This window comes from Paramisgurnus dabryanus, chromosome 5, assembly GCF_030506205.2.
Source record: "Paramisgurnus dabryanus chromosome 5, PD_genome_1.1, whole genome shotgun sequence".
In the NCBI taxonomy this organism is placed as follows: Eukaryota; Metazoa; Chordata; class Actinopteri; order Cypriniformes; family Cobitidae; genus Paramisgurnus; species Paramisgurnus dabryanus.
Window position 1 is genome coordinate 13,779,863 of NC_133341.1, and position 25,015 is coordinate 13,804,877.

The window sequence follows — 25,015 nt, forward strand, 5'->3', positions numbered from 1 at the left end:
ACCTCTTCACTTCTATTTCCTGCAACACCCACCGCTTGTTATTACCCTGCTCTCTTTGACACAATCCTGTTTCCTTTTCTTTTCCTATATTTACTTTTTATCCCCACCTCTAACCCAAACAACTTTTCATAACCCCCCTTTCCCTTCGGCCATTGGTATGCTACTCTCTCGATCACCCTTGTCCTATCTGCCGTAGTTCCAGATGGCCCACCTGGTGCCATTAAAACCCTATGCCGCTCCTGTCCCTCGCTCTCAGTCTCTTTGCGATCAGCCCACTAAGACCATGTCCGCCTTCCCCACCCAGGATCCCTCTCCCACACCCACACCTCGCCCTCTACACTCCAGAGAACTAGTCCGTCAAAACTCTGACCCCACCTCAGAGACCCCTGCCCCTCAGTCGCGGCCAATGAGAGATGAGCGGGGGCCCTGGATTCGTCTTCCAGAGATTGAACAGCCTCCTAAAGTAAGACTTTATATTAGGTTTTATATGACTCGGGGGTGAATTTATTAAACCGTTGCACGGATTTTATGGCAGGCATTTTAGCACAAATAAATGCATTTAACAAATTTAGGCTTGTTGTAAAATGTGCCTTATTTACACAGCCCTGCACTCTTTGCTTGTCTTATTTAACATTGAGCTCATGAAAAGCAGATGGTAAATATAATTTAATTTATGTGATGTTTTGACATTTTTATTGATCATGGCAGCAGTGTGATGATGCAATGATGGAGAACAGTATTGTAATCTGGCATTTAGACAGACACACTGTGTATTCATGATTCTTATTCCAGGAATGCAGTGGTGCTATATAGATACTGCTTAAATGTGGTAGATTAAGGTAGTCATCATCTTCAAGCCAGCCAGGTTTGCTGTGCAAGTTGCATTCAAAACAGATTTTGTGACATTGTTACTTGATTGAAACAAACATTTAGTCAGGAAACAAAGCAGTGAGTCAGGAAACAATGCAGAGACTCTTTCAGTGGGTGCATTCATTCATTCTTAGTTAATCCCCTTCTGTGATTATAAATAGCAACATGATCATTGCATCATTTTTGATTCCTTGTTTTTTCCTAAGATTCCACAGAGAACAGCCTCTATAGCCACTGCATTGAACACAAATCTCTCATCTGGTATCAGACACCCAGTACGAGCAAGGTAAAACAGAAGCAAAAACAACTGAGGTCATTCAGGTGTGACTGACCTGACTCTAACTTGCCATGTTGTTTATCTGTCAGTAATCCAGATCTGAGTCGTAATGAACGCTGGGAGAGGGGAGACAGCATGAGTATCATGTCCAACCTGCCACAGACCGGCTCTCTAGAGAGACACCGCATACTCAGTGAGTATGGACGTGTCTGTGGGTTTACTCACTTACAGTATACTAGCCTTTGTACTTTATCGTTTGGGGACAAAATTGGACACTTGAATCTGACAGAAAACTCATTGGGAATGTCCACAATTGTGACCCCTTCCTTTGTAAGTCTAATACCCCCGGTTTCACAGACAAGGCTTACGGCTAGTCCTGGAGACTTAAACACATGTTTGAGCTGTCTCAATTGAAAATAACTTGCACTAACAGGTCTTAAAATATACCAGTGCCATTAATTTGACACACAACAGTAAGACAGTAAGAACTAGTCCTGGCTTTAGCCAAGACTTTTCTGTGAAACGATGCCATAACCTATTTGAGATATTTAGCATTAAAGGGAAACACCACAGTTTTTCAATATTTTACTATGTTTTTACCTCAAAATTAATTCATATCTATCTTTTTTCAATGCTTGCACTTAATCTTTGTACAGCGCGTCGTGAATGTGTTAGCATTTAGCCTAGCCCCATTCATTCCTTAGGATCCAAACATGGATGAATTTAGAAGCCACCAAACAGTTCCATGTTTTTCCTATTTAAAGACTGTTACATGAAAAGTCACACAAGGAAGTATGGTTACACACAATAAAATGTGGCGATTTTTTTTTAAGCAGATAAAAAATGAGAACTATATTGTAGGGGCGGAAGAGCGCTTAGTTTGCAGCACTTTGACCTCGGCGTGCAGTAACATCATCACTCCTGACTACCCCCCTCGCATGAACTTTCATCAATATTACTGCGCCCAAGGTCGAAGTGCTGCAAACTAAGTGCTTTTCTGTCATACAAAACAGAAAAAATCACCACGTTTTATTTTGTGCCACCATGCTTACTCGTGTAACTACTCATTTAAAGGAGTAGTCCACTTTATAGATGGGGCCCATTGACTTACCATAGTATTTTTTTTCCTACTATATAAAGTCAATGGACCCCATCTCTAAAGTGGACTACTCCTTTAAGAGTCTTTAAATAGGAAAAACATGGAAGTGTTTGGTGGCTTCTAAATTCATCCCTGTTTGGATCTTAAGGAATGCATGGGGCTAGGCTAAATGCTAACACATTCACGACGCGCTGTACAAAGATTAAGTGCATGCATTGAAAAAAGATAAGTTTGTATTAATTCATCTAAGTTGAGGTAAGAACATAGTAAAATATTGAAAAACAGTGGTGTTTTCCTTTAAAGTTTGATTTCAATCATTGATTTTACATTTATTTTAATCTTTGACTAAGATATCAAGGTTATTTTTACAGAATGTTCTTGACATTATGTGCAGTATGATGATTTTATGTTTACGATTAGAAATATGATTGCTATATAAAATAAAAGCTATTAGAGGTAGGGGTGAAGTTATTTCTAGTCTCTAGCCTTTAAACTTTATATTAAGTCTATAGAAAACTATGATTCATTCTTAATTGTGTGGTCAGTTTTTGTCTACATTATGAGGACCAGCCAAAGGTCCCCATGAGAGAAATGGCTTAATAAACAGGCTAAACATGTTCATGAACATCTAATAAAGCTGAATTTTTTTGTGTGAGTGTTAGGGGATAAAAAATAGCTCAGTGTAAAAACAATGGAAAGTCAATGGAATGTTCCCATCACAGTTGCAAAACAAATTTGTGTTAGCGTCCTGTGCTTCTCCCTCTGAATACTGTTAGAGAATATGTGATGGGGAGTTTTCTATCAGTTGGGTGTGTGTGTGTAATGCTGTGTATTTATTTTAGGTTCATCCAAGATGGATTCCTCCCCCACCCTGTCTCATGATGGCCGACACAAACCAGGAGAATCCCGAACCTCATCCAGACCGAGCAGACCAGCGGTGAGATGTAGACACACAAACGTTCATGCTAGATCTCTCTATGAGCACACACTCTACTGTACTGTATACAAATACACAGATTAGCACCTAAGATCTAAAAATACGCAAACTTGTGCACAGAAGCTTCCCAATCATTCTGCCTGTGTCTTGTACAGAGAAACACGTGAATAATTCAAGAACTCAACCCTTTTAAAAGCACTAACCTTTGTTCCTTACCTCTTTTTCATCAAACTCTCTTCATTCCTCTTCCTCTACCCTCAGAGCTATAAGAGAGCAATAGGAGAGGTCAGTGCCCGGATCCATGTCAGCCTGAGTCTGTCTGTGCCTGCATGTGCTCTTGCATGCTTACGTCTTAATGTGATAATGATGTAATGAGGCTAAATGACATGCTTTTTCCAATACATGAATGTAATGTGTTTCAGAAATGTTCAATAGTGTTCAAACGTTTGGGGTCACTTGACTGTAATGTTTTAATTGAAAATCGAAATGTTTAAAATTAGTAATGTGGAGGAAAATATAGTTGTGCTATATTTCATTTAAAAAAAAAATGAAATATTGAAATGGATGACTTGCCCCAAAAAATTAGGAAAAAGCAGCCAATAAAAGCCCAGCACAGATGACTACTTTAAAATGTGAATATTAAGATGTGCAATGCTCATCTTATGTTAATCATGAGTACCTATAGAGGCTGTTTACACTTGGCATTAATATGCATTTTCGTCGATCGGATCATAAGTGGACGACGTTAATGCCAGGTGTAAGCGGTGTTCAAAACGTTTTAAGCTCGTCCACTTTCGACCACTTACAACCACATCCAGAGGTAGTCGAAACCACTTTCGATCGGATCGCTTTGGAGTTGCGGAAGCAAATGTGGTTGAATGTGTTCGAACAGCCACACGCGACCGCCTTCTCTCCGCCCATTTATCTATTCTGAGGTATTAAACACAAGTTTTACGTCTTTTTTTGACTTCTGGCGTGAACATACGTTGAACAGCGCTACACTCAAAAAAATAAAAAGTTGGATTTACTTAAAAAAACTTCGTCAAGTGGGTTCCACATAGCTTTGTTAAGTAATGTCAACAAATAAAATGTTAGTTGTATTTACTAAAAAAGTTTGTGTAAAATTGACAATTTAAATGTTACATGGACTAAAGAAATCCTAGTAAAGTCACTATTATGAAACATTTAATTGATGAAAAAAAATAATGATTTAATAACTCCATAACAACGAATCAATCAATCAGAGTGCAGCGGCTCAATACAACCTTTATTTAATTACAGTTTATCAAACATATCACAAACTTATTTGAAATGCAATGTAACATTTCAAACCGTTTGTTGGTTTGTTTTGTTCTAAAATATATCAGAACAAGTTAATTAACTAATACTTGGCCACTTATTACTCAGGTACCTATCTAATCGTGCTACACTTTTGCAAGAGGGTACAACAATTCTGCCAGAACAACAATTTACCCATAATACACTGCAGCATCATCAGCCAATGAGATGCAAGTCTGTATTGGTTTTATTAATCTGTTACTTTTACGCAACAATGTTTTATTGGCTGAACAAATAATTTTGAAGTAAAGCTGACAAGACACAGTCTTTTGTTGAAATTACTAAGTTAAATTAATCATATGCCGTTACTTGTGTTTGTTAAGTAAAGTGAACAAGAAATTATTTAGTAAAACTGACTCCAACCAAGTTCATTTTTTTGAGTGTATTTTTAGCCTTTCGTTGATACAACTAAAGCGGCTGATCTCCGCAGTTTCGTTTTGAAAGCGTGTGAAAGTTGCGCGATCCTATTTCATCAATTGCGCTGAAAATTCAGATAAAGCTCTTACATACACACGAACAAAACTCAGTCCATGTGCAGCATGTTTACTTGCTAAACAAGCAGTGGACTCCGACATAATATTAGTTTGAGTCCATATAAACTCAAATTAATCCCGCTCAGGTTTGAATGACAGCAGAGAGACTCGTCCACCGTCTCTCACAGTATTCAGGACAGAAGTGGTCGAAAGTGGACAAAAGAGACGGATCTAAATACCAGGTGTAAACGTAATGTGTGTCTCTCTCGTCCACTTGTGATCCAATCGATGAAAACACATCTTAATAGCAAGTGTAAACAGCCCCATAGAGTAGTATTGCATCCTTCATATCTCCGAAGAGTCTTTTAGATTTATCAGATTTATAAAAGACAGATCAGCTGTACTGCTACTTTCCGGAAAATGCCAAAGCTCATGAAGGCGTATCGCGGGCGGGGCAAGTCACAAGCAAGCAACACACACAACTTATCCCACTATTTTTGGATATCTTATGATTCTCTACATGTTCGTGTTGTTTACATTATATTCACTTACACGCCCCAATTCAAAAAAATTCAGCGTTAAACACACACGCCCAACTCCGCTGCTACCCCCGATAAATAAACTATATACATTGTTTCCATAAGGCTGGGTTCTTTGGGATGCTGAGCAAGCTTAAATTCTCCTCATAAACAACAACATTGCGCTTCGGCTCTTGGTTGGTTTGTGCGTACGCTTTTCCGGTTGAAATGCCCATATAAGGATTTCCACTGTACTTCCTGCAGTGCTTTTGCAAAAAGGGCATTCGGCACAGAAATACTGCGTCACAAGTCAAAAAAATTTTTTAACCTTTGACCATGTTTAGCGTGAAATCCAACTCTTTAACTGCGTTAATAAGTCAGAATGCATGACATACCATTAGACCCCCCAACTTTAATATTGTTTAAAAAGCAACTAAGGGGTGAGGCCTTAAGAACCTGCTTGATAAAATGCTGAGAGTACATTTTATGTAGAGGGTGACTACTTTGAAGATATAACATGGTTTTGATCTATTTTGGTTGTGTTATTCTATAGTTTTTATGAATTTACTAAATTATTTTAAAATGTAAAAAATATAAATAAAGATTGCATAAGTGACCCTAAACATTTGAAGTGTAATTATGGGTAATCGCTAAGCAATTGCTCTGAAATCAATTAAAGAGCTTAGATGCAAAACCCGCTAAGTGCGTTTAGCATTTCTTGTTAATTAGCATGTATATCAGACACTTAATGGATTTGACACTGAAGAATTTGATGAACATATAATAATGAGAGCATTTGGTTACAATCATAATCTAATTGTTATCAGTTTAGTGGCTTTTGCATCTCTTAACTTAATATTTAAAATATGAAAAGGTCAATGTAAAATATGCAGAAATCTTAGAATGATGATGATTACTGATGATCTGTACTTAAATCCTTCTTTTAGCACCCAGATTTATTGTCATGAATCAACATTTACTCCTGAAAGTCATGAGAATCAGTCCAGAATTGAACAATCGACATCAGGATATGGGCTGGGCCACTCTCTCAGTCTTTTTGTAACCTGATTAGGCACAGGCAATTTTTGTTCATTTGTCTATCCGAGCACTCTTCAAACATATCATTGTAGTAGTGAAATAAATGTTTATTACTTAAAGCAGTAGTTTACACAAAAAGGAATTCACTGATTTTTTTTTCACTCTAATGTCGTAACAGATGTATATGACTTACTTTCATCACTTGGACTCCCAACATTTTGATGTCGTTTTAATATACAGTAAAAGAGAATTCAGCTTTAAAAAGCACATTCATCTATCATAAGAGTAAACCAAATGACTCCAGTTGGTAATAAATGTCTTCTGAAGCAAAATCTTAGCAATAATTTTAAGCTTATTTAAAGATATTGAATCCAATCAGGAAGGGCAGAAGAGAAAACTTTAATAAATGGGTGAACTGTTGTTTTAAGTACAGTATGGAGGGCATTTTTGCACTGTTACTGTTGATTTAAGTTTTAGTATGTTGGTGTTTTGAAAGAAAGAAAATCTGCAGACCACATTCATCCTCCACACCCAACTTTTCTATCCCACACACCACAGCCTCCACAGGCCTTTGAAAGACAGAATGACTTGAAGAATCTTGTGTGTGTGTGTGTTAGGATCACGGACTGTACTCTAAGGAGCGGGCAGAGGAACAGCCACGCCCTCCAGTGAAGGCTAATGACTACTCATCTTCTTCAGAAAGCAGTGAGAGCAGTGAAGAGAGTGAAAGTGGAGAAGGAGCAGAGGAGGAAAGTCCTTCTGACCGGTAGGAGATATGATGTGTGAATATTTACAGACCTCATTTAATCAAAATTAGTTTTGAATATTTAATCTGAAACTACTGTAGTATATATGATTTGTATACTACTGTACTACACCAAAATTTATCCAGACAAAAGTCACAAAAACATTCCTTCCTAATACCACTTCTTACTCAAATAAAGACTATTTGCTATAAATAAAAACCTTTACTATATCTTACCCAGACTTCTGGTTTAAGCACAGTAGCTGTGTTTAGATGGACAGCTGTAATCGGTTTAAATGTTTAATCTGAACGAAAATGTTTCATGTAAACACCTCAATCGGAATAAAAGAGCCAAACCGAATAATCTAATCGATTTGAGGGAGGTGGTTTATACCTTTTGTAATCCACTCGAAAGTACACGAAAACACTTGATCGGATTGATAAATGAAACTGGGACGCTCTGTGCCTGTGCAATCTTCTTCTTTTCTTTTTAATGGCAGCTGGCAAACCCACTGCATTTCCGCCACCTACTGGACTGGAGTGTGGAGAATATGCGCATTTGCAATGACGTAGAATTTGCTTATGACGCAAAGATTGCCAGCTTGTGAAGTGACTGTCTTGTCATTCTTACATTTTAAGACCTAATCTAATCTCCTTCCAATCCTCTGTGAAGTGATACGAGACAGCATTTTCCTGTCAGTCCATGATTTATACTCTGATCCACAAAGGCGTGTGTTGGTCTTCACATGGTGCTGCACAGGGCCACAGGAGTGATACAGTACAAAGGAGAACTGTGGACTTTGGACTCATTCTCGCGGACAGTCCGCAGCACCGCGTGAAGTCAAACACACTTTTTGGGCACATATGTATTTTTGCTGCTGCTTGATAATCAGCACGGGCCAAAGCTCCGTATGCTCGTCGTTTATTACCTATGACCTGAAATAGACGTACAGCAATTTTAGGAGGATGGCTTGTATGTCAAATGATCAATTCTGATTTGAAGCTTGTGCCATATAAACACAACGCACATCAATCCGATCACATTATTAAGTGTTCATATAAACGCTATGATGGGATTTATCAATCAGAATGATTTCATTCCGATGGAGGCAAAAGGTGTCCATGTAAACGTAGCTTTAGTAAGTCTTTAACTTTGTCAAAGCTGTACTAAACCTGTAGGCATACAGACACTAATGTTTGAATAATTCACCCTTTTATTATTCTGATCTTTTTATCATGTCCATCAGCCCGCGTGATGCAGATTCTGACTCTGTGAATACTATGGTGGTCCATGAGGAGGAGGAGGGTGAAGCAGGAGAGGAAGAACGGCCTGGAGGATATGGGGACCAAACCATGCTTGTACAGAGGGTAAGACTTGTGCATGAAATAATCCTTTTTTTGATGAGTTATAGGGGGGCGTGTACACCAAAGCATTTACGCCTGCGGCCAGCATAGGTTTTCAATGGAAGCGCCTTGCTTTTTAAAAACGCCAGCAGTCAGCAATTTATTTATTTTTGTTTCAGTGCTGAGCGCCCAGAGTTTAATTTTTTTTAACTTTGTCTGAAATGCTCAGCTTGTCAATGTCACTTTTCACTTGACCATCCAATCACAGTGGAGGAGGGGCAGGACAAATACCATAACCACCAAACGTTGCATCATACAACGACTGATAAACAGAAGTATCATAGCAACCAAAGTGCCCAGCTGATAAAACGCTGGCAAGCCCTCACAGTTGGTGTCCGCCTGGGATTTCACTTTGGTGTATACACCACCTAACTCTTTTATACTGTTCATTTCTATCTTTGATAGAAAGGGTATTGCATTATAGTATTGCCTCAGAAATTGATTCATCTCATTTTTATAGAACAATTTGCTACCTATAATTTAAGCTTTCCATCGGTACTGTGTTTCAGAAAAGTTATAGTTATTCAGCTTGCTAGGTTTTAAACCTTAAGTGCATGTGTGAAAAATGGGTTCAGTGTGTATTTTTTCTGTGAAAATAAAAAGAACTGTGTGTGATTCCGACAGACTCCAGAGAAGCGGAGTCATAATGGATACACCAACCTGCCCGATGTGGTCCAGCCCTCCCACTCTCCCACAGATTCAGCCTCCCACTCTTCTCCTGGGAAAGACTCTACCTATGATGTGAGCTCTCTTCCCACATGCACACTTTCTCTTCAGTGTTTATAATTTAAAAACATTTTTAAGTTCATGTGTTCATTTGCAGTTTTAAATCAAATCATGCCATCAATCTCAATTTCAGTACCAGTCCAGGGGATTGGTGAAAGCTTCCGGAAAATCCTCCTTTACTACCTTTGTGGACCTTGGAATGTACCAGCCGTCAGGTGGTACAGGAGATAACATGTCTGTTGGAGGTGTGGTCATTGTTTGTACTGCTAAAATGATTAACTACTTGATGTTTATTAAAATTTTAAGTTTCTGCATAAACACTACCAAAATTAGTTGAGGGTTACACTAAATGAATAATATAAAAATATTTCAATAAAAAAATAGTTCAAGAGAAATAAACTGGTTTTAAGATTTTTTTAAACAATCTGTAAAGTATTACTGGAAAACAAGATATTGAATTACTGGTACCGAGTTGAATATTTACAATTTGTTACTATGCATCTGTGGTTTTGTCATGTGGGTGTAGGTCTGGGCTCTCGTTTTGAGCAGATGAAGCTGGAGGTCAGGAAAGGCTCAATGGTCAATGTCAATCCCACCAACACTCGCCCAGTTAGCGACACTCCTGAAATTCGCAAATACAAGAAAAGATTCAACTCTGAGATCCTCTGCGCTGCTCTCTGGGGTAAGAATTAAATGAGAGATTGTGTGTAGGTGTTTGTGCTTACCCGTGCTTGCATAGTTTTCTATTTTACAATGGTTAGGTTAACATGCACAAAATTTTTTTTGATTGAAGGTTACGACAATACAGTTTACATGCACCCTAAGCATTGAATGTACATAACATGTATTTTCTTTATAATCCGAACGTTTGCACAAGCACACAGCCAGGGTTGCCAGATTTGCGTATCAAAACCATCCCAATGGACATTTAAAACTTGCCCAAAAGCATTCCAATGACTATTCACAGTCCAAATAGCAAAAACTATTAAACAAAATCCTTTTATCTGTAACCTGCAGAAAAAACAACTGTTGGAAACCGTAGGCTAAATCTAAACTCGAAAAAAGCAGAGGACTTGGCAATGCCACAGTGCGGACAGCATCTCTCGTCGAGTTCACGCTTTATCTCTGGATAAAAGTCAAAGCTGAGCTGGAGAAAGTTGTTCTTCAGATATATGTAATGAAAAAACTATTTTCTAAAGGCACGCTATTTTATTTCTTTATGTAGCCTGATGTTATGAAAGTACACATGAACGCCATAGAATGTACAACGTGTGACCCCATTTCATTAATGCATGTTTCTGTGACGAGAATAATGTGATGCGTAAATAAAAGGTAAATATAAAACGTGAAATGTAGCACAAATGTTCTGCGCATGTGCACAAGGTATTTTTGCATCCATTTGAGAAAATACTACGATTCACACATTTACATGCATACTTTTCTCCTGATGATCGGATCACAGATCAGAGTACACCACCACTTTCAATACGATCGAAATTTGCATCCGACAAACAATTAATGGTGTAGCATTACTTCTGATTTTATATGGTACTTAATATCAATTCAGTGCCACAATTTGTAGATACGCAAAATGCCTGTTTAGCAAGCAGATAGCGTGCAATGTCCATCAAAGCACAATGAGTTAAAAATGTCCTCAGTATAAAATAACCCTTGCCTATTTTTGCTTTTTCTGAATAGTTTTGTTTTCATGCATCAGTTAAAAACATTATTGTCTGTCATTATTTATTTTCTGCAAAGTAGGAAAGGTTGTTTGTTTCCAGATTTAAGATGTCTGTCATTTATTTATTTGACAGACAATATGCTTGTCTTAATGACATCATGGATGCTGTTAAAGGCGGAAAGTGTTATTGGTCCAGAAGCAGCGTGTAGTCTCGACATGTTTCTTGTCCACAATAAACTAGTATTTAGCAGTCTAACTTGGCATTAAATGCTTTTTAGGATTGAAATAAATGTTTAGTTCAGTGTCGGTTTTTTTTTTTGTTAATCAAAATAGCATTCTTCTGATTTGTTGGGTCTGATGGTAAAATCTATTAGACAGTCAAAACAAGTAGTATAAGGCAAAAATATCAAATGTCTTAACAAGCAGTTCCTGCTATACCAGGGATACTGACTGCAACGACCTGCAGCTTCACGCCTCAGACCGAGGACAAATGCCAGGATAAGCACAGAGTGTGAACACATAAGTACCACTAGAGATGCCTTTAAGACACAGCCGCAGCAGGCAGAGAGCCTGCGGCAGTCCGGTCACGATGCAATGCAGCAGCCGTCCATGTACCAACACGTAACACCAAAATGTGTGAAAATTTGTTAGGATTGAATCCAGGAACATCCAGTTTTATTTTTAGTGAGATGGTTAAAAATAAAGAATAAAACAAAGTTTAGGAAAAAAGCAAATAGCTCTTGAGTGAACAGGGAGGAGATGGTAAATAAATGTGAATGCTTCCACACAGAGTGCACCTTTAAGTATTTTTAGTGCAGTTAGTTATATTTTGTTAGTAGCTTGTTGTGAGCTACTAAATCAAAAGATTTGGTTGGCAAAGTTTGATGTAGTCTGTAGCTTGGCAAACCAATTAGAAGGCTCGTATGGCCGTTCTAATTCGAAGGCTCCTTCAAATGCACCCTCCAAATTGCGTCCTCCTTTCCCCAGGCTGCATTGGATATTTCATAGCTTTGGCTGTCCCAGATTCATTGCACGTGGCCAGATATTTTAAAGGGTTAGTTCGGCCAAAAATGATATTAAAGGACAAGTTCGGTATTTTAGACTTAAAGCCCTGTTTTCAGATTGTTTATGGTCAAATAGAATGGTTTTGACTGAAATTTCGACATTTTCGGCTGCCCTGAGAATTTTCGCGTGTTTGTGTTTCAGCTCAGACCTCTACAATGGGTTTAATGGTGCACTGGAACAATCCTTCCTAAAATGCATTAAACTTTCGTTTACAAAGACGTGAAACTCACCGAGTGGTCAGGGGTGTTCACTGATATGCTCACACAAAAATCGCTGCAAAAGATGCTTTCCAACAGCTGTTTTAGCATTCGTTGTTAAATTGTGGACCTATTTTTCCAAACGCCTCACACCCGTACATTCTTCCACTTAGAGCTTGAATAATAAACACTCCAGCCCAGGTGGTGGCGCTAATCCGCCTTTGCCAATTGCAAGAATAGAAACAAAGTTTCCGGCGCGGAGTAATACCGTACCTCACAGGACGTCTAATACAGTCAATGGAGTTGGTAAAAACTACGATAAAACCTGTTGGAATGCGTCTTTTGGAGCGATTTTTGTGTGAGCATACCAGTGAACACCCCTGACCACTCGGTGAGTTTCACGTCTTTGTAAACGAAAGTTTAATGCATTTTAGGAAGGATTGTTCCAGTGCACCATTAAACCCATTGTAGAGGTCTGAGCTGAAACACAAACACGCGAAAATTCTCAGGGCAGCCGAAAATGTCGAAATTTCAGTCAAAACCATTCTATTTGACCATAAACAATCTGAAAACAGGGCTTTAAGTCTAAAATACCGAACTTGTCCTTTAAACCCATGATTTACTCACCCCCAAGCTGTCCGAGTTGCATATGTCCATCATTTTTCAGACAAACACATTTTCGGATATTTTAGAAAATGTTTTAGATCTTTCAGTTAATTAAATGTGAAGTTTAATTAACTGAAATTAACTTTAATTAACAAGTACAAAAAAAGTGCTTCCATCCTTCACAAATTAAATCCAAACGGCTCCAGGATGATAAACAAAGGTCTTCTGAGGGTAATCCGTGCGGTGTTGTTGTAGAAATATCCATATTTAAAACTTTATTAATGTAAATAAATACCTTCTGGTAGCGCTGCCATCTTAGTCGCGTCCGCATTCAGGATGAGAGCTTACGCAGCCTACGGAGGCTTCTCTGCTGCTGCTCTGTGCCCCCGCCCTCCGAATTTGTCATACGTCACAAAGAAAAGTGCGTACACTACGCTAATACTCTCTCCTGAATACAGAGGAGTCTAAGATGGCGGCGCTACCAGAAGGTATTTATTTTCGTTAATGAACGGTGGCTTTGAGGACTGAAGCCTTGCCTTTGAAGTCTGCATCCTTCGAAGGATCCAGTCTTTGAACTGGGACACGGCTTTAGTTTCAGAGTAGCTTCCCCAACAGGTTGTGTGTGTCTTATAACCGTGTTTGTTCTGTCAGGTGTGAATCTGCTGGTTGGGACTGAAAACGGTCTGAAGCTACTGGATCGAAGTGGTCAGGGGAAAGTTTATCCACTGATCAACTCGCGCAGATTCCAACAGATGGATGTTCTGGAAGGACTCAACTTACTTATCACTATATCAGGTTACACACCTGCCTAAACACATGCTCTGCATATAATACACACATACTCATGACACATCACTCATTTCTCGCTTTACTGTGTCATGTCATATCATGTCATACTCAACCATTATATGTTTACTTATTACTAAGTCAAGCTTTATACCCACACACACACACACTTACTCATCACTCTGAATGGAAATGTACATTCAAGATAGACAGATACTAACAAATAGCCCGGGGCCTATTCCAACTCATTACAATACACAGCGTATAATCTCCCATTATTTGATAACAGTAGAAGTTTCACAGTTTGGATTGTTGCAAAGCAGCTTTTTTGTAATTGAAGCAACTGTCAAAAGCTTGAAAAGGTTCTTAGTGCTCCCTATATCAAGTCCACCCCTGCAGTACACAGGATTCATTACTTTATGCAACTACATCATTTTTATATTCAGTATCTCTTCCTTTAGGAAAGAAGAATAAGGTGCGTGTGTATTATCTGGCTTGGCTGCGGAATAAAATTCTTCATAATGACCCAGAGGTGGAAAAGAAGCAGGGCTGGACCACTGTAGGGGAAATGGAGGGGTGTGTCCACTACAAAGTGGGTAAGTAAATTATGGAAAGAAATTTTGCTGCAAAGTATTTACTTAAAAATAGTTTAAAGTAATAATACGACATGCAATGTAAATTATAAATCAGGCAAATGTTTATTACAAAAAGGACACTAATAGTGGCTAATAACATACCAAGCAAATCTTGTAATCTTATTTATTAATAATATTTTTTCCAGTGAAATATGAAAGGATTAAGTTTTTGGTTATCGCTCTGAAGAATGCAGTGGAGGTTTATGCCTGGGCTCCCAAACCTTACCACAAATTCATGGCCTTCAAGGTAAAGACACTTTTGCAAGTTATAAATGAAAATTCTCGCATTATTTAGTATTTACTCACTCTTATGTCGTTCCGTTAAAGGGATAGTTCACCCAAAAATGAAAATCCTGTCATCATTTACCCACTCTCATGTTGTTACAAACCTGTATAAATTTCTTTCTGGTGAACATAAAGGAAGATATTTTGAGAAATGTTTGTAACCAAACCGTGGACCCCATTCACTTTCACAGTAGGAAAAAAGAATATTATTGAAGTAAATGACAGGGTTCCCACGGGTCTTGAAAGTTTGTGAATCTTGGTGCGAAAATTCAAGGCCTTGGGAAGTTTTTGAAAATATACATGCATAGATACAGGTCATTAAAAGTGCTTGAATCTATTTTATGCAATTTCTGGGGAAAAAAATCCATATAATTCCCTGTGTAGTGTAATATCATAAAAAGTCTAGCCTTTTTAAGCGCACGTGCTAAACTGTTCGCTTTAAACGCTTATATCTTCTGTATGCGAATGTTGATTCATACCAAAATGCTTTTTGGCATAGTTGTGTTTGACACATGAAAACATCTTGGGTTACGTATGTAACTGTTGTTCCCTGAGAAGAATGCAAGATGCTGCGTCTTCCTTGCCATACTTCCTGTAAGACCGTTTTTGGCAATATTTAAAATAGCGATATACTCCCTGGATCCCGCTTTATCGTCTTTGTTGTTAAGCCTCACCATTTGTTGAATTTGATATACACATTCAGACGCACTTACACCTGGAGGCGTCGCCAAATTGTCACTGCAGTGACGCAGGGTGAGTTCCCTCGAAAGGGAACTTTAACAATGTATCTTAAAGGGTAACATGATGTAACCTTGCTCTCCCTTGAAATGTGTCCTCACATTTAGTCCTTGAATTTGAGGTTATTGGACCTGGAAAGTCCTTAAAAGGTCCTTGAATTTACAGTTAACTAAGGCGTGGGAACCCTGAAATGGGGTCCACGAATGGTTTGGTAATTTTAAGTTGGATTTATCCCTTTAATGCATTTCGGCAGTCAACTTTACTCCGAATAAAGGTACAGAAGCTGTCACTGTGGCATTACCCTTTCAAAAAGTACACCTTTTTACCTAAAAAGTGCATATAAGTACCTCAAAGGTAAATATTGGTACTGTTGGAAACCTTTTTAGCAAAGACCAGGAGACTTGGATTTCCTTGAGCTGTCGTCTTTATTGCAGAAAGCGATCTTCAAATCAGGGCATAGAGCTCGGGAGTTGCAGTCACCAAGTCTTACTTAAAGTATACATGCATTACATTTTAAAACAATTCGAAGGGGGCAGTCGCTTCAGATGGAAACAATGCCTTCAGATTACAATATAAACATGAAAGAAAGAAAGGTTACAGTCAGGCAAGAAAGGGCAGCTGTAAACACATCCCAGATCAACCCCCATTGAGCATGTAAACACGATAGCCTCACTGAGACAACGTCTTCATCATGATCAAGTTTCACAACTTTGCCCTAAGATTCACTCATGAACAAAAGGTCAACAACTCACCCAGTGGAATAAAGACATGAGAGCCAGCTATTAGCTTCAATTACTTTTCTTGTTTCTTTCATTTTTAGGTGAACGTATACATATGATAATAATTAATAAAGGAAAAACAATGAATTAAAATTATATTTCAAAAGTAGCCAACAAAATATATACTTATCTGCACCTAAAATGTACATATAAGGACCTATAAGGGTACCATCCCAATGACAGCTTTTGTACTTTTCTGACAGTGTATCATGCATATTTTTTTCTTTCTTAACAATATTATGATATGAATATTATGAAAGACAAAACTGAACTTAACAGCTTCTCGTCTTATGACTGCATAACATTATCTATGTTACAAAGATACACTGTTAAATTGTTGGACTTTTTTAAGTTTAATAAATTTGAACATACAATTTATTTAAACTTTCTTGACTAGTGTGGAGTTGCTATAAATTATAAATATAAAGTTGAAATAACTTAAGCTAATTCACCATTTTTTTTCAGCAACAAATATAAGTTGCAAAGACTTTTTAAGTTATTTAAACTCACAAATTTAAAGGCGGGGTGCATGATTTTTAAAAAACACTTAGGAAAAGGCAGTCGGCTGAGTACCAAAACACGCTTGTAGCCAATCAGCAGTAAGGGGCGTGTCTACTAACGACATTGTGTTGCCTGGGTTGCGTATGTGTGGGGTGGGTCTATCGAAAGAAGGTCCAGATTCCATTGGAGTAGGGGCGTTTTTGTTTAGGTGATTTCAAATATCAACATTGGCTTTCAGAGATCATGCACCCTGCCTTTAAGTGCAACAGATATTTTTCCAGTGTACTTACATAATTTATTCTTTCACATAATCTCTGTACTTTACTACTGATGTCTGTATTGTGTTAATCTTTTTTCCAGTCTTTCGGGGACCTGCCACATAAGCCTCTTTTGGTTGACCTCACAGTGGAAGAAGGTCAAAGGTTAAAGGTCATCTATGGCTCAAGTGCTGGTTTCCATGCCATTGATGTGGACTCTGGAAACAACTATGACATCTACATTCCTGTGCATGTGAGTTATGAAGTTTGAAGAACAGTGGCATAAGCTGTATTTGATGAATTTCAGGTTCTGTGATGATTGGTGAACGCAAACAATGCAAATAATCCTAGTTCTCTCTCTCACTGTCAACTATCACTGTAGATCCAGTCACAAGTGACTCCTCATGCAATCGTATTCCTGCCCAATTCAGATGGGATGGAGATGCTGTTGTGTTACGAGGATGAGGGTGTTTACGTCAACACATATGGACGCATCATTAAAGACGTGGTGCTGCAGTGGGGAGAAATGCCCACATCTGTGGGTGCGTGCCTTTTACACACACACACACACACACACACATACACACAGTGTGCAGAGTATATTTTGCTTTCTGCTGAATAGCACATCTGGTGAAAAAAAATGATTTATATAGCCATTAAATCAGTTGTTTTCCGTTTAATTTGATGTTAGCATGTTGTTAAGCTAATGCTGATCTTGTGAACTATTTCTATCAGTTCAGTATATAATTAAATTTTCATTATAGACATACATCACATGAATTATCCAATAGAGAATTATGTTCTGTTCAGTATGTTTAATATTGTCTTTTGTTTTTGCAGTATATGTTTTAATGTTCTTATTCAAGTGACTAATAACATGTTTGTTCTCATGTCTGTGTTGGTGTTGTGCGTGTAGCTCATATCTGCTCTAATCAGATTATGGGCTGGGGAGAGAAAGCCATTGAAATCCGCTCGGTTGAGACGGGACACCTGGACGGAGTCTTCATGCACAAGAGAGCTCAGAGGCTTAAGTTCCTGTGTGAAAGAAACGACAAGGTAATAAACGCACACATACACCAGATCTGTCCTGAGATCACTGAAAAATAACACACCATTTAGAAATGTACCATTTCGTTAGGGGTAATGTTATCTCAGTGTTATTGATTCTCAAGAGTAGTTTTCCTCCTTTTGTTAGGTCAATTGTCAGGTCACATTCCTTTTGTCAGGTCACATTCCTTTATGAGGGCAACAAACAAAAACAAAGCTCTGCGCAGCCAATTTGAAAAATGTGTTTTATTCCACTTTTTTTTATTCTCATTTTCTAGCTCCCCTAGAGTTAAACATTTGATTTTTACCGTTTTGGAATCCATTCAGCCGATCTTCGGGTCTGGTGCTACCACTTTAAGCATAGCTTAGCATTATCCATTGAATCTGATTAGACCATTAGCATCAAGCACAAAAATAACCAAAGAGTTTCTATATTTTTACTATTTAACACTAGGAAGATATGGCTAGGAACTATACTCTAATTTTGTCGTAATAATCAAGGACTTTGCTGCCGTAACATGGCTGCAGCAGGCGCAATGATATTAGGCCGGTGACACACTGGATGCGTGGCGTGAGCGTCTCAGCTGCGTGGGGTGTCCGTTTTTAATTCGGCTTCCATGTTAACAGGTTAGAGCTTGCAGACTGCCTGCATGAGACGCGCGTGTCAGGCGCGGCTCGAGCCGCGCTGAAAAAATGCGTGCTTGCTAGAAATAGAACCGACGCCTATTTTTCACGCCACACGCAAGCGTCTTGGAAGTGTTTCCAGCCAAAATATTTGTCACCTATAGCAACAGCAGCGTGTCAGCGCCGAGTCAGGCATGCTTCTGGTATGTACAGACACAGAAAACGCGACGCAGTCGCCACGCAACTGACACGCAACAGATACGCCATGCATCCAGTGTGTCACCGGCCTTACACAGCAGCCGAAAATAGTCCCCTTAGTATCTTTCGATAGAGGGTATGCATTGACGTCACTTTTCCACTTGGCCATGCAAAAATTTTAGTATAACTGACAATTATCAGCAAAAAGTTTATTTAGTTGGACTTGATAGTGACCCTAGCAACTTATCAACCCACCTGTGGTCAGTGGATGTTGGCATGGACGATCCATTTACTTCTCCATTCAGTGTTCCCTTTCAATACGGTTCACTTCGCATTGCGTCAGTTTGCTGACGCTATGGGGGAAACTCCTGTTTACTCCGTGATTGAAGCCTATTGGTTAACGTCTGTAGAAAATACAGACCAATGACGTTTGAGCCCGCGCGGGGGCGTGGCACACGTCCCTATATAAGCCGGTGAAATACGTCAAGAGCTCATTACTTTTCTCCTTCAGCGCGAACCTTCTCGCTGCTCCGAAGAAGAAGCCCTTACTCGCCGTCGATCCAAGCACTGCAGCGGACTACAACACACCAGCGTGTTCCCCTGCCGCTTTCCGGTGAGCCTAAAGAGAGTATCTAAAAGAGCAGAAGCGCATTGAGATAATGTCGCTTCGGCATTGCGGCTCCTGCCGAGCCCCTTTGCCTGTGGAGGATTTCCACAAGGAGTGCGTCATCTGTCTGGGTCCTGCCCACGCCGAGGCCGTACTCGTCGAGGCGGGCTGCGCCCACTGCGAGCTCCTTCCTATCGCGGTGCTGCGCTCCCGCCTCGAGATCTTTAAACGGAAGGCTTCCCGTGCTCTCCCGCCTAAACAGCAGCGGAGCCGTGAAGCTGGAAGACGCCCTGAGACCGAGTCCACGCCGGCTCATCCCCCGCGTGCTCTGTCTCCCCGCCGTCACCCTGTCACCTTCGCCCATGAAGACCTACGCCCCCTGCCGAGTGCTAGCGGCATGGTTTCCTTTGGGTCCGGTGACAACTTGGAAGTGATGTCATCCTCTGAGGAGTTAGAGGATTGGGCGGCTTCGGATGACGACGCCCACGCAGCCGCCGCTGATGAACCTACCGAGTCGCGTCCTCACGACTCTGAGCTCATCCGCATCTTGACACAAGCTACGACGGAGCTCAACATCAAGTGGTCGCCGCCGTCAGAGCCTCAACTCAGCCGGTTGGACGAGTGGTTTCTGCAGCCCGGGCGCCGTCAATCGTCCCGCCAACGGCAGGCGCCGTTTTTCCCTGAGGTCCACCAGGAGCTCACCAAATCTTGGCGTGCTCCCCACTCCACCCGAGCTCAGAGCGCCGTCTCCCACGTCCTCTCCGTAGTGGACGGCGCTGATGAACACGGCTACTCCAAGATGCCGCCGCTCGAGGAAACTGTCGCCGCCCATCTCTGCCCGTCTTCAGCCGGCGGATGGAGGGCTAAATTGAACCATCCGTCAAAGCCCTGTCGCCTGACATCGACCCTGGCGTCGAAATCTTACGCCGCCGACGGCCACGCTGCATCCGCTCTCCATACGATGGCGGTGCTGCAAGTATATCAGGCAAAACTCCTCCGTGACATGGACGAGACAGGTCCGGACCCGTCGACCTTTCAGAACCTGCGCAGCGCGACTGATCTGGCCCTCCGCGCCACTAAAGTCGCCACTCAGGCTGTAGGAAGAGCCATGGCCAGCCTGGTTGTTCTGGAGAGACATCTGTGGCTGAACTTGACGGAGATAAAGGACACGGATCGGGTTGCCCTTCTTGACTCGCCTGTGTCACCGTCGGGGCTCTTTGGCTCCGCTGTGGAGGGGTTCACCCAGTGCTTCACTGAGGCACAGAAATCGTCGCAGGCTATGCGGCATTTTCTACCAAAACGATCTGCCTCAGCGTCTGAGACCGGCCGCCCAAAACCGCCGCCAGCTCAACGCCCTAAGCCAGCACCAGCTCAGCCCCAGCAGAGAGCTGAACCGGAGGTCAAGCGCCAGCGTCCTGCACGACCGGCTGGCCCGCCTCGACGCCGCGGTCCCCGTCCTCGGATTACGCTGGACCCGACGCCGGCGCCGCCTCCCTGAAGAGAGTCTGAGGAGGAAAAGAGGCTCTGGTCCCGCTTCGGCCGGCCCGCCCTCGAAAGTTCTGCGTGTTTCAGTCCCCTCGGGCGCTGGACACACCCTCGCTGTAACAGCGAAACACAAATTTTTACCTTTTCACAAAAAGAGCAAATTTCCTCCTCTGTACACACAAACACACACACACGGCTTAACGTCCATAAGCATATCGACGCTCGCCGTCAAATTTCACGTTTGGCAATCCACCCCCGGTATGCCGGGCTGGATTCTAAACGTAATCCAACACGGTTATTCACTTCAATTCGCACGGAGACCACCCCGGTTTCGCGGCGTTCTCTACACCACTGTCCCAGACGATCGTATGCAGATCCTCAGGGAAGAGGTGCGTTCTTTATTACTAAAAGACGCGATAGAGACGGTCCCGGCGGATCAAAGCGAATCAGGCTTTTACAGTCGTTATTTTCTCGTTCCGAAGAAAGACGGCGGCCTCAGACCGATATTGGATCTACGCGTTTTGAATCGCGCTCTTGCCAAACGGCCGTTCAAAATGCTTACAGCCAGACGAATCATGGCGTTAATTCGACCGGGCGATTGGTTCGTATCAGTGGATCTGAAAGACGCTTACTTTCACATTCCGATAGCGCCACGTCACAGGCCGTTCCTAAGATTCGCGCTCGACGGGACAGCATACCAGTACAAAGTTCTGCCCTTCGGATTATCTCTGGCACCACGCACGTTTACCAAATGTGCGGATGCGGCTCTCGCCCCTCTCAGACAGAGCGGCATCCGCATATTGAATTACCTCGACGATTGGCTTATTCTAGCACAGTCAGAGAGGGAAATTACTGCGCACAAGACCGTTGTACTCCAGCATTTGGAGAATTTGGGGTTCAAAATCAACCTCCAGAAGAGTTTGCTCACCCCCACGCAGCGAATCGCGTTCTTAGGCACGACGCTCGACTCATTAAAGATGCGGGCATGGCTTACACAGGAACGCGCGCTCACGGTCAGACGCGAGGCGGCATCGTTCAAAGCGGGTTCACATCTCCCTCTCAAACGATTCCAAAAAATGCTGGGTCTGATGGCAGCAGCATCCCCACTAATACCGTTGGGAATGCTGTTCATGAGGCCGCTTCAGTTTTGGTTGAAAGCGAAAGTTCCGCCCCGTGCTTGGTTGTCGGGCCGCTTATTAATCAAAATCACGTACAGCTGCGTGAAAGCGCTTTCGATATGGACATCCCCTCACCTTTTCCTCTCGGGCACGGAGCTCGGCTCCGTGAGCAGGAGGAAAGTGGTGACTACGGATGCGTCTGCGACGGGTTGGGGCGCTCACTGCGACGGCGAGCTCGCCTTCGGTGCGTGGAACAACCAGTTGTCTCAGCTACATATCAACCACCTCGAGATGTGGGCGGTTATCTTGGCGCTACGACACTTTCGACCGAAACTCCAACATCAACACTTTCTAGTGCGGTCGGACAGTATGACGGTGGTTTCGTTCATAAACCACCAAGGAGGGCTGAGATCTCGCTCCCTATCCAGGCTGGCGAGACGGCTTTTATTATGGGCTCACGCGAACGTACGTTCGTTAAAAGCGACTCACGTACCGGGTGTAGCCAATACGGGTGCAGACATTCTCTCGCGCAACGGTCCGCCGCCGGGAGAATGGAGACTGCATCCTCAGACGGTCGAGAGAATATGGACCGTCTTCGGCCGGGCGGAGATCGATCTGTTTGCGTCAGACGAGAACGCGCATTGCCCGATCTTCTTCTCGAGACACCACGATGCCCTGTCGCAAGCATGGCCGGCGTGTCTTCTGTATGCTTTTCCTCCGGTGGCTCTGTTACCACAGGTCCTTCAGAGGATAAGAGAGACGAAATGCGCGATAATTCTGGTCGCCCCGTTTTGGCACAATCAACCATGGCTCCCCGACCTATGGCAGCTGAAAACATCAGCACCATGGCCAGTACCGCTGAGGAAAGACCTCCTATCTCAGGCGAGAGGGACGATATGGCATCCACAGCCGGAGCTATGGAATCTACACGTTTGGTCTCTGAACGGCAACCATCACGCCTTTCAGGACGGGTGTTAAATACTCTAACTGAAGCTAGGGCCCCATCTACCAGGCGCCTTTACGCTCAAAAGTGGTCTATTTTTTCTGACTGGTGCACGACGAAAGACTTAAACCCAAACACCTGTGAAGTGGAGCATATTCTCTCCTTTCTGCAGGAAATGCTGGACAGCGGTCGCGCGCCCTCGACGCTTAAAGTGTATGTGGCGGCGATAACGGCGAATCACGCCCTTATCGCCGGTCGCACCGTGGGAAAACATGATCTCATCATTAAATTCCTTAGAGGCGCTCGCAGACTAAACCCACCGCGACCTAACACGGTCCCGTCTTGGGATCTGTCCACGGTCCTGAAAGCGCTGCGCGGTCCCCCTTTCGAGCCCCTCGAACAGGCTGACCTGCGCGCTCTCTCGTTTAAAACCGCTCTCCTCCTGGCGTTGGCTTCGGTTAAACGAGTGGGCGATTTACACGCGTTTTCAATTGACCCGTCGTGTCTGGAATTCGGTCCTAACGATAGCAAAGTGATCCTTAGACCGAGAGCGGGATACATTCCTAAAGTTTTGACCACGCCATTTAGAGTTCAGGTGGTTTCACTTCTCGCCCTTCCGACGGCGGACGGCGAACAAACCCCGAACACGCTCTGCCCCGTCAGAGCGTTAAGAATATACACGGACCGTTCTGCCTCATATCGCAAGTCAGATCAGCTGTTCGTAAGCTTCGCACAACATTCCTTAGGTATGCCGCTCACTAAACAGAGGCTATCTAAATGGATCGTCGAAGCCATTGCTTTGGCTTACGCCTCCCTGAATGAACATTGTCCAGTAGGTTTAAAAGCTCACTCCACGAGGGGTATGGCTTCATCTTGGGCTTGGTCTACGGGGATTTCTATCGTTGACATTTGTAACGCGGCCGGCTGGTCCTCGCCGTCTACGTTTGTCAGATTTTATAGCCTGGATGTACCTGCCTTACAAGCACAGGTCTTATCGGCTTAATGATTCACGCGACTGCGTTTCTGTATGCCTTCACGGTGCGTTGCTAGCTCACCGTCATGGCTACCTATTAATAATTCATGCACAGCTCGCGGCGCGCTCAGGGAACCCGCCGTCTCGTGCTCTATTGTATATGCATCATGGTGCGTTTAGAAACTTCACTGTATGCGTATTACTGTCTCATATATGGTGCTTACACTTGCGCTCGCTAGAGCTATGTATATGCTGGGTTAGGGCCACATGCAGTGTCTCTCCGGTAAGGGCACCTCAGTCCGTTGTGTATGCACGGCGGGATGGGATTACGTTCCCCCATAGCGTCAGCAAACTGACGCAATGCGAAGTGAACCGTATTGAAAGGGAACGCTTAGGTTACTCACGTAACCCCGGTTCCCTGAAATAACGGGAACGAAGCATTGCGTCGCTGGCCGTGCTACAAACGTCTACGCAGCGAGTGTTATTCGGCTGCGCGCTTCAGTCGAATAATAATGAGCTCTTGACGTATTTCACCGGCTTATATAGGGACGTGTGCCACGCCCCCGCGCGGGCTCAAACGTCATTGGTCTGTATTTTCTACAGACGTTAACCAATAGGCTTCAATCACGGAGTAAACAGGAGTTTCCCCCATAGCGTCAGCAAACTGACGCAATGCTTCGTTCCCGTTATTTCAGGGAACCGGGGTTACGTGAGTAACCTAAGCGTTTTTTGGCAGTCTGTAAAACAATAGCTTCGAATAGCTCTTGTTAAATCTGTTAAATCACAACATGCACAGCAGCATTTTTCCCATTTAGACGCGTTTCCCCTGTGTTTCCGCTGATTTCACACTGTACACAAATTCTGCTGCTCTGTCTTTTGCCACTCTGTGAGTGTAACCGCAGTGACTTTCCCGAAGGTGACATCACGTGCATACCCTCTATAGCAGGGGACTATTTTCAGGCACTGCATAATATCATTGCGCCTCCTGCAGCCATGTTACGGCAGCAAAGTTCTTGAATATTATGCCAGAATCTGAGAGTATAGTTCCTATCCATATCTGCCTAG

General features: G+C 42.3%; 1 protein-coding gene across 4 annotated transcripts in view; it reads left to right on the plus strand.

Annotated features, from left to right (window-relative positions):
- Window positions 1-25,015, plus strand: part of mink1 (misshapen-like kinase 1) — a 57,011-nt gene that overhangs the window by 26,570 nt on the left and 5,426 nt on the right. For 2 of the 4 annotated variants that reach the window (XM_065266744.2, XM_065266746.2), the window contains 16 exons: window positions 197-463; window positions 1,077-1,156; window positions 1,237-1,340; window positions 3,089-3,183; window positions 3,445-3,468; window positions 7,168-7,316; window positions 8,543-8,663; window positions 9,324-9,440; window positions 9,559-9,670; window positions 9,952-10,107; window positions 13,626-13,769; window positions 14,222-14,356; window positions 14,542-14,642; window positions 17,059-17,208; window positions 17,338-17,497; window positions 17,872-18,011. In XM_065266744.2, coding sequence (XP_065122816.2) covers window positions 197-463; window positions 1,077-1,156; window positions 1,237-1,340; window positions 3,089-3,183; window positions 3,445-3,468; window positions 7,168-7,316; window positions 8,543-8,663; window positions 9,324-9,440; window positions 9,559-9,670; window positions 9,952-10,107; window positions 13,626-13,769; window positions 14,222-14,356; window positions 14,542-14,642; window positions 17,059-17,208; window positions 17,338-17,497; window positions 17,872-18,011 — 2,055 coding nt within the window. The remainder of the gene's footprint in view (window positions 1-196; window positions 464-1,076; window positions 1,157-1,236; window positions 1,341-3,088; window positions 3,184-3,444; window positions 3,469-7,167; window positions 7,317-8,542; window positions 8,664-9,323; window positions 9,441-9,558; window positions 9,671-9,951; window positions 10,108-13,625; window positions 13,770-14,221; window positions 14,357-14,541; window positions 14,643-17,058; window positions 17,209-17,337; window positions 17,498-17,871; window positions 18,012-25,015) is intronic. The other 2 variants (XM_065266748.2, XM_065266745.2) reach the window with 1 other exon arrangement.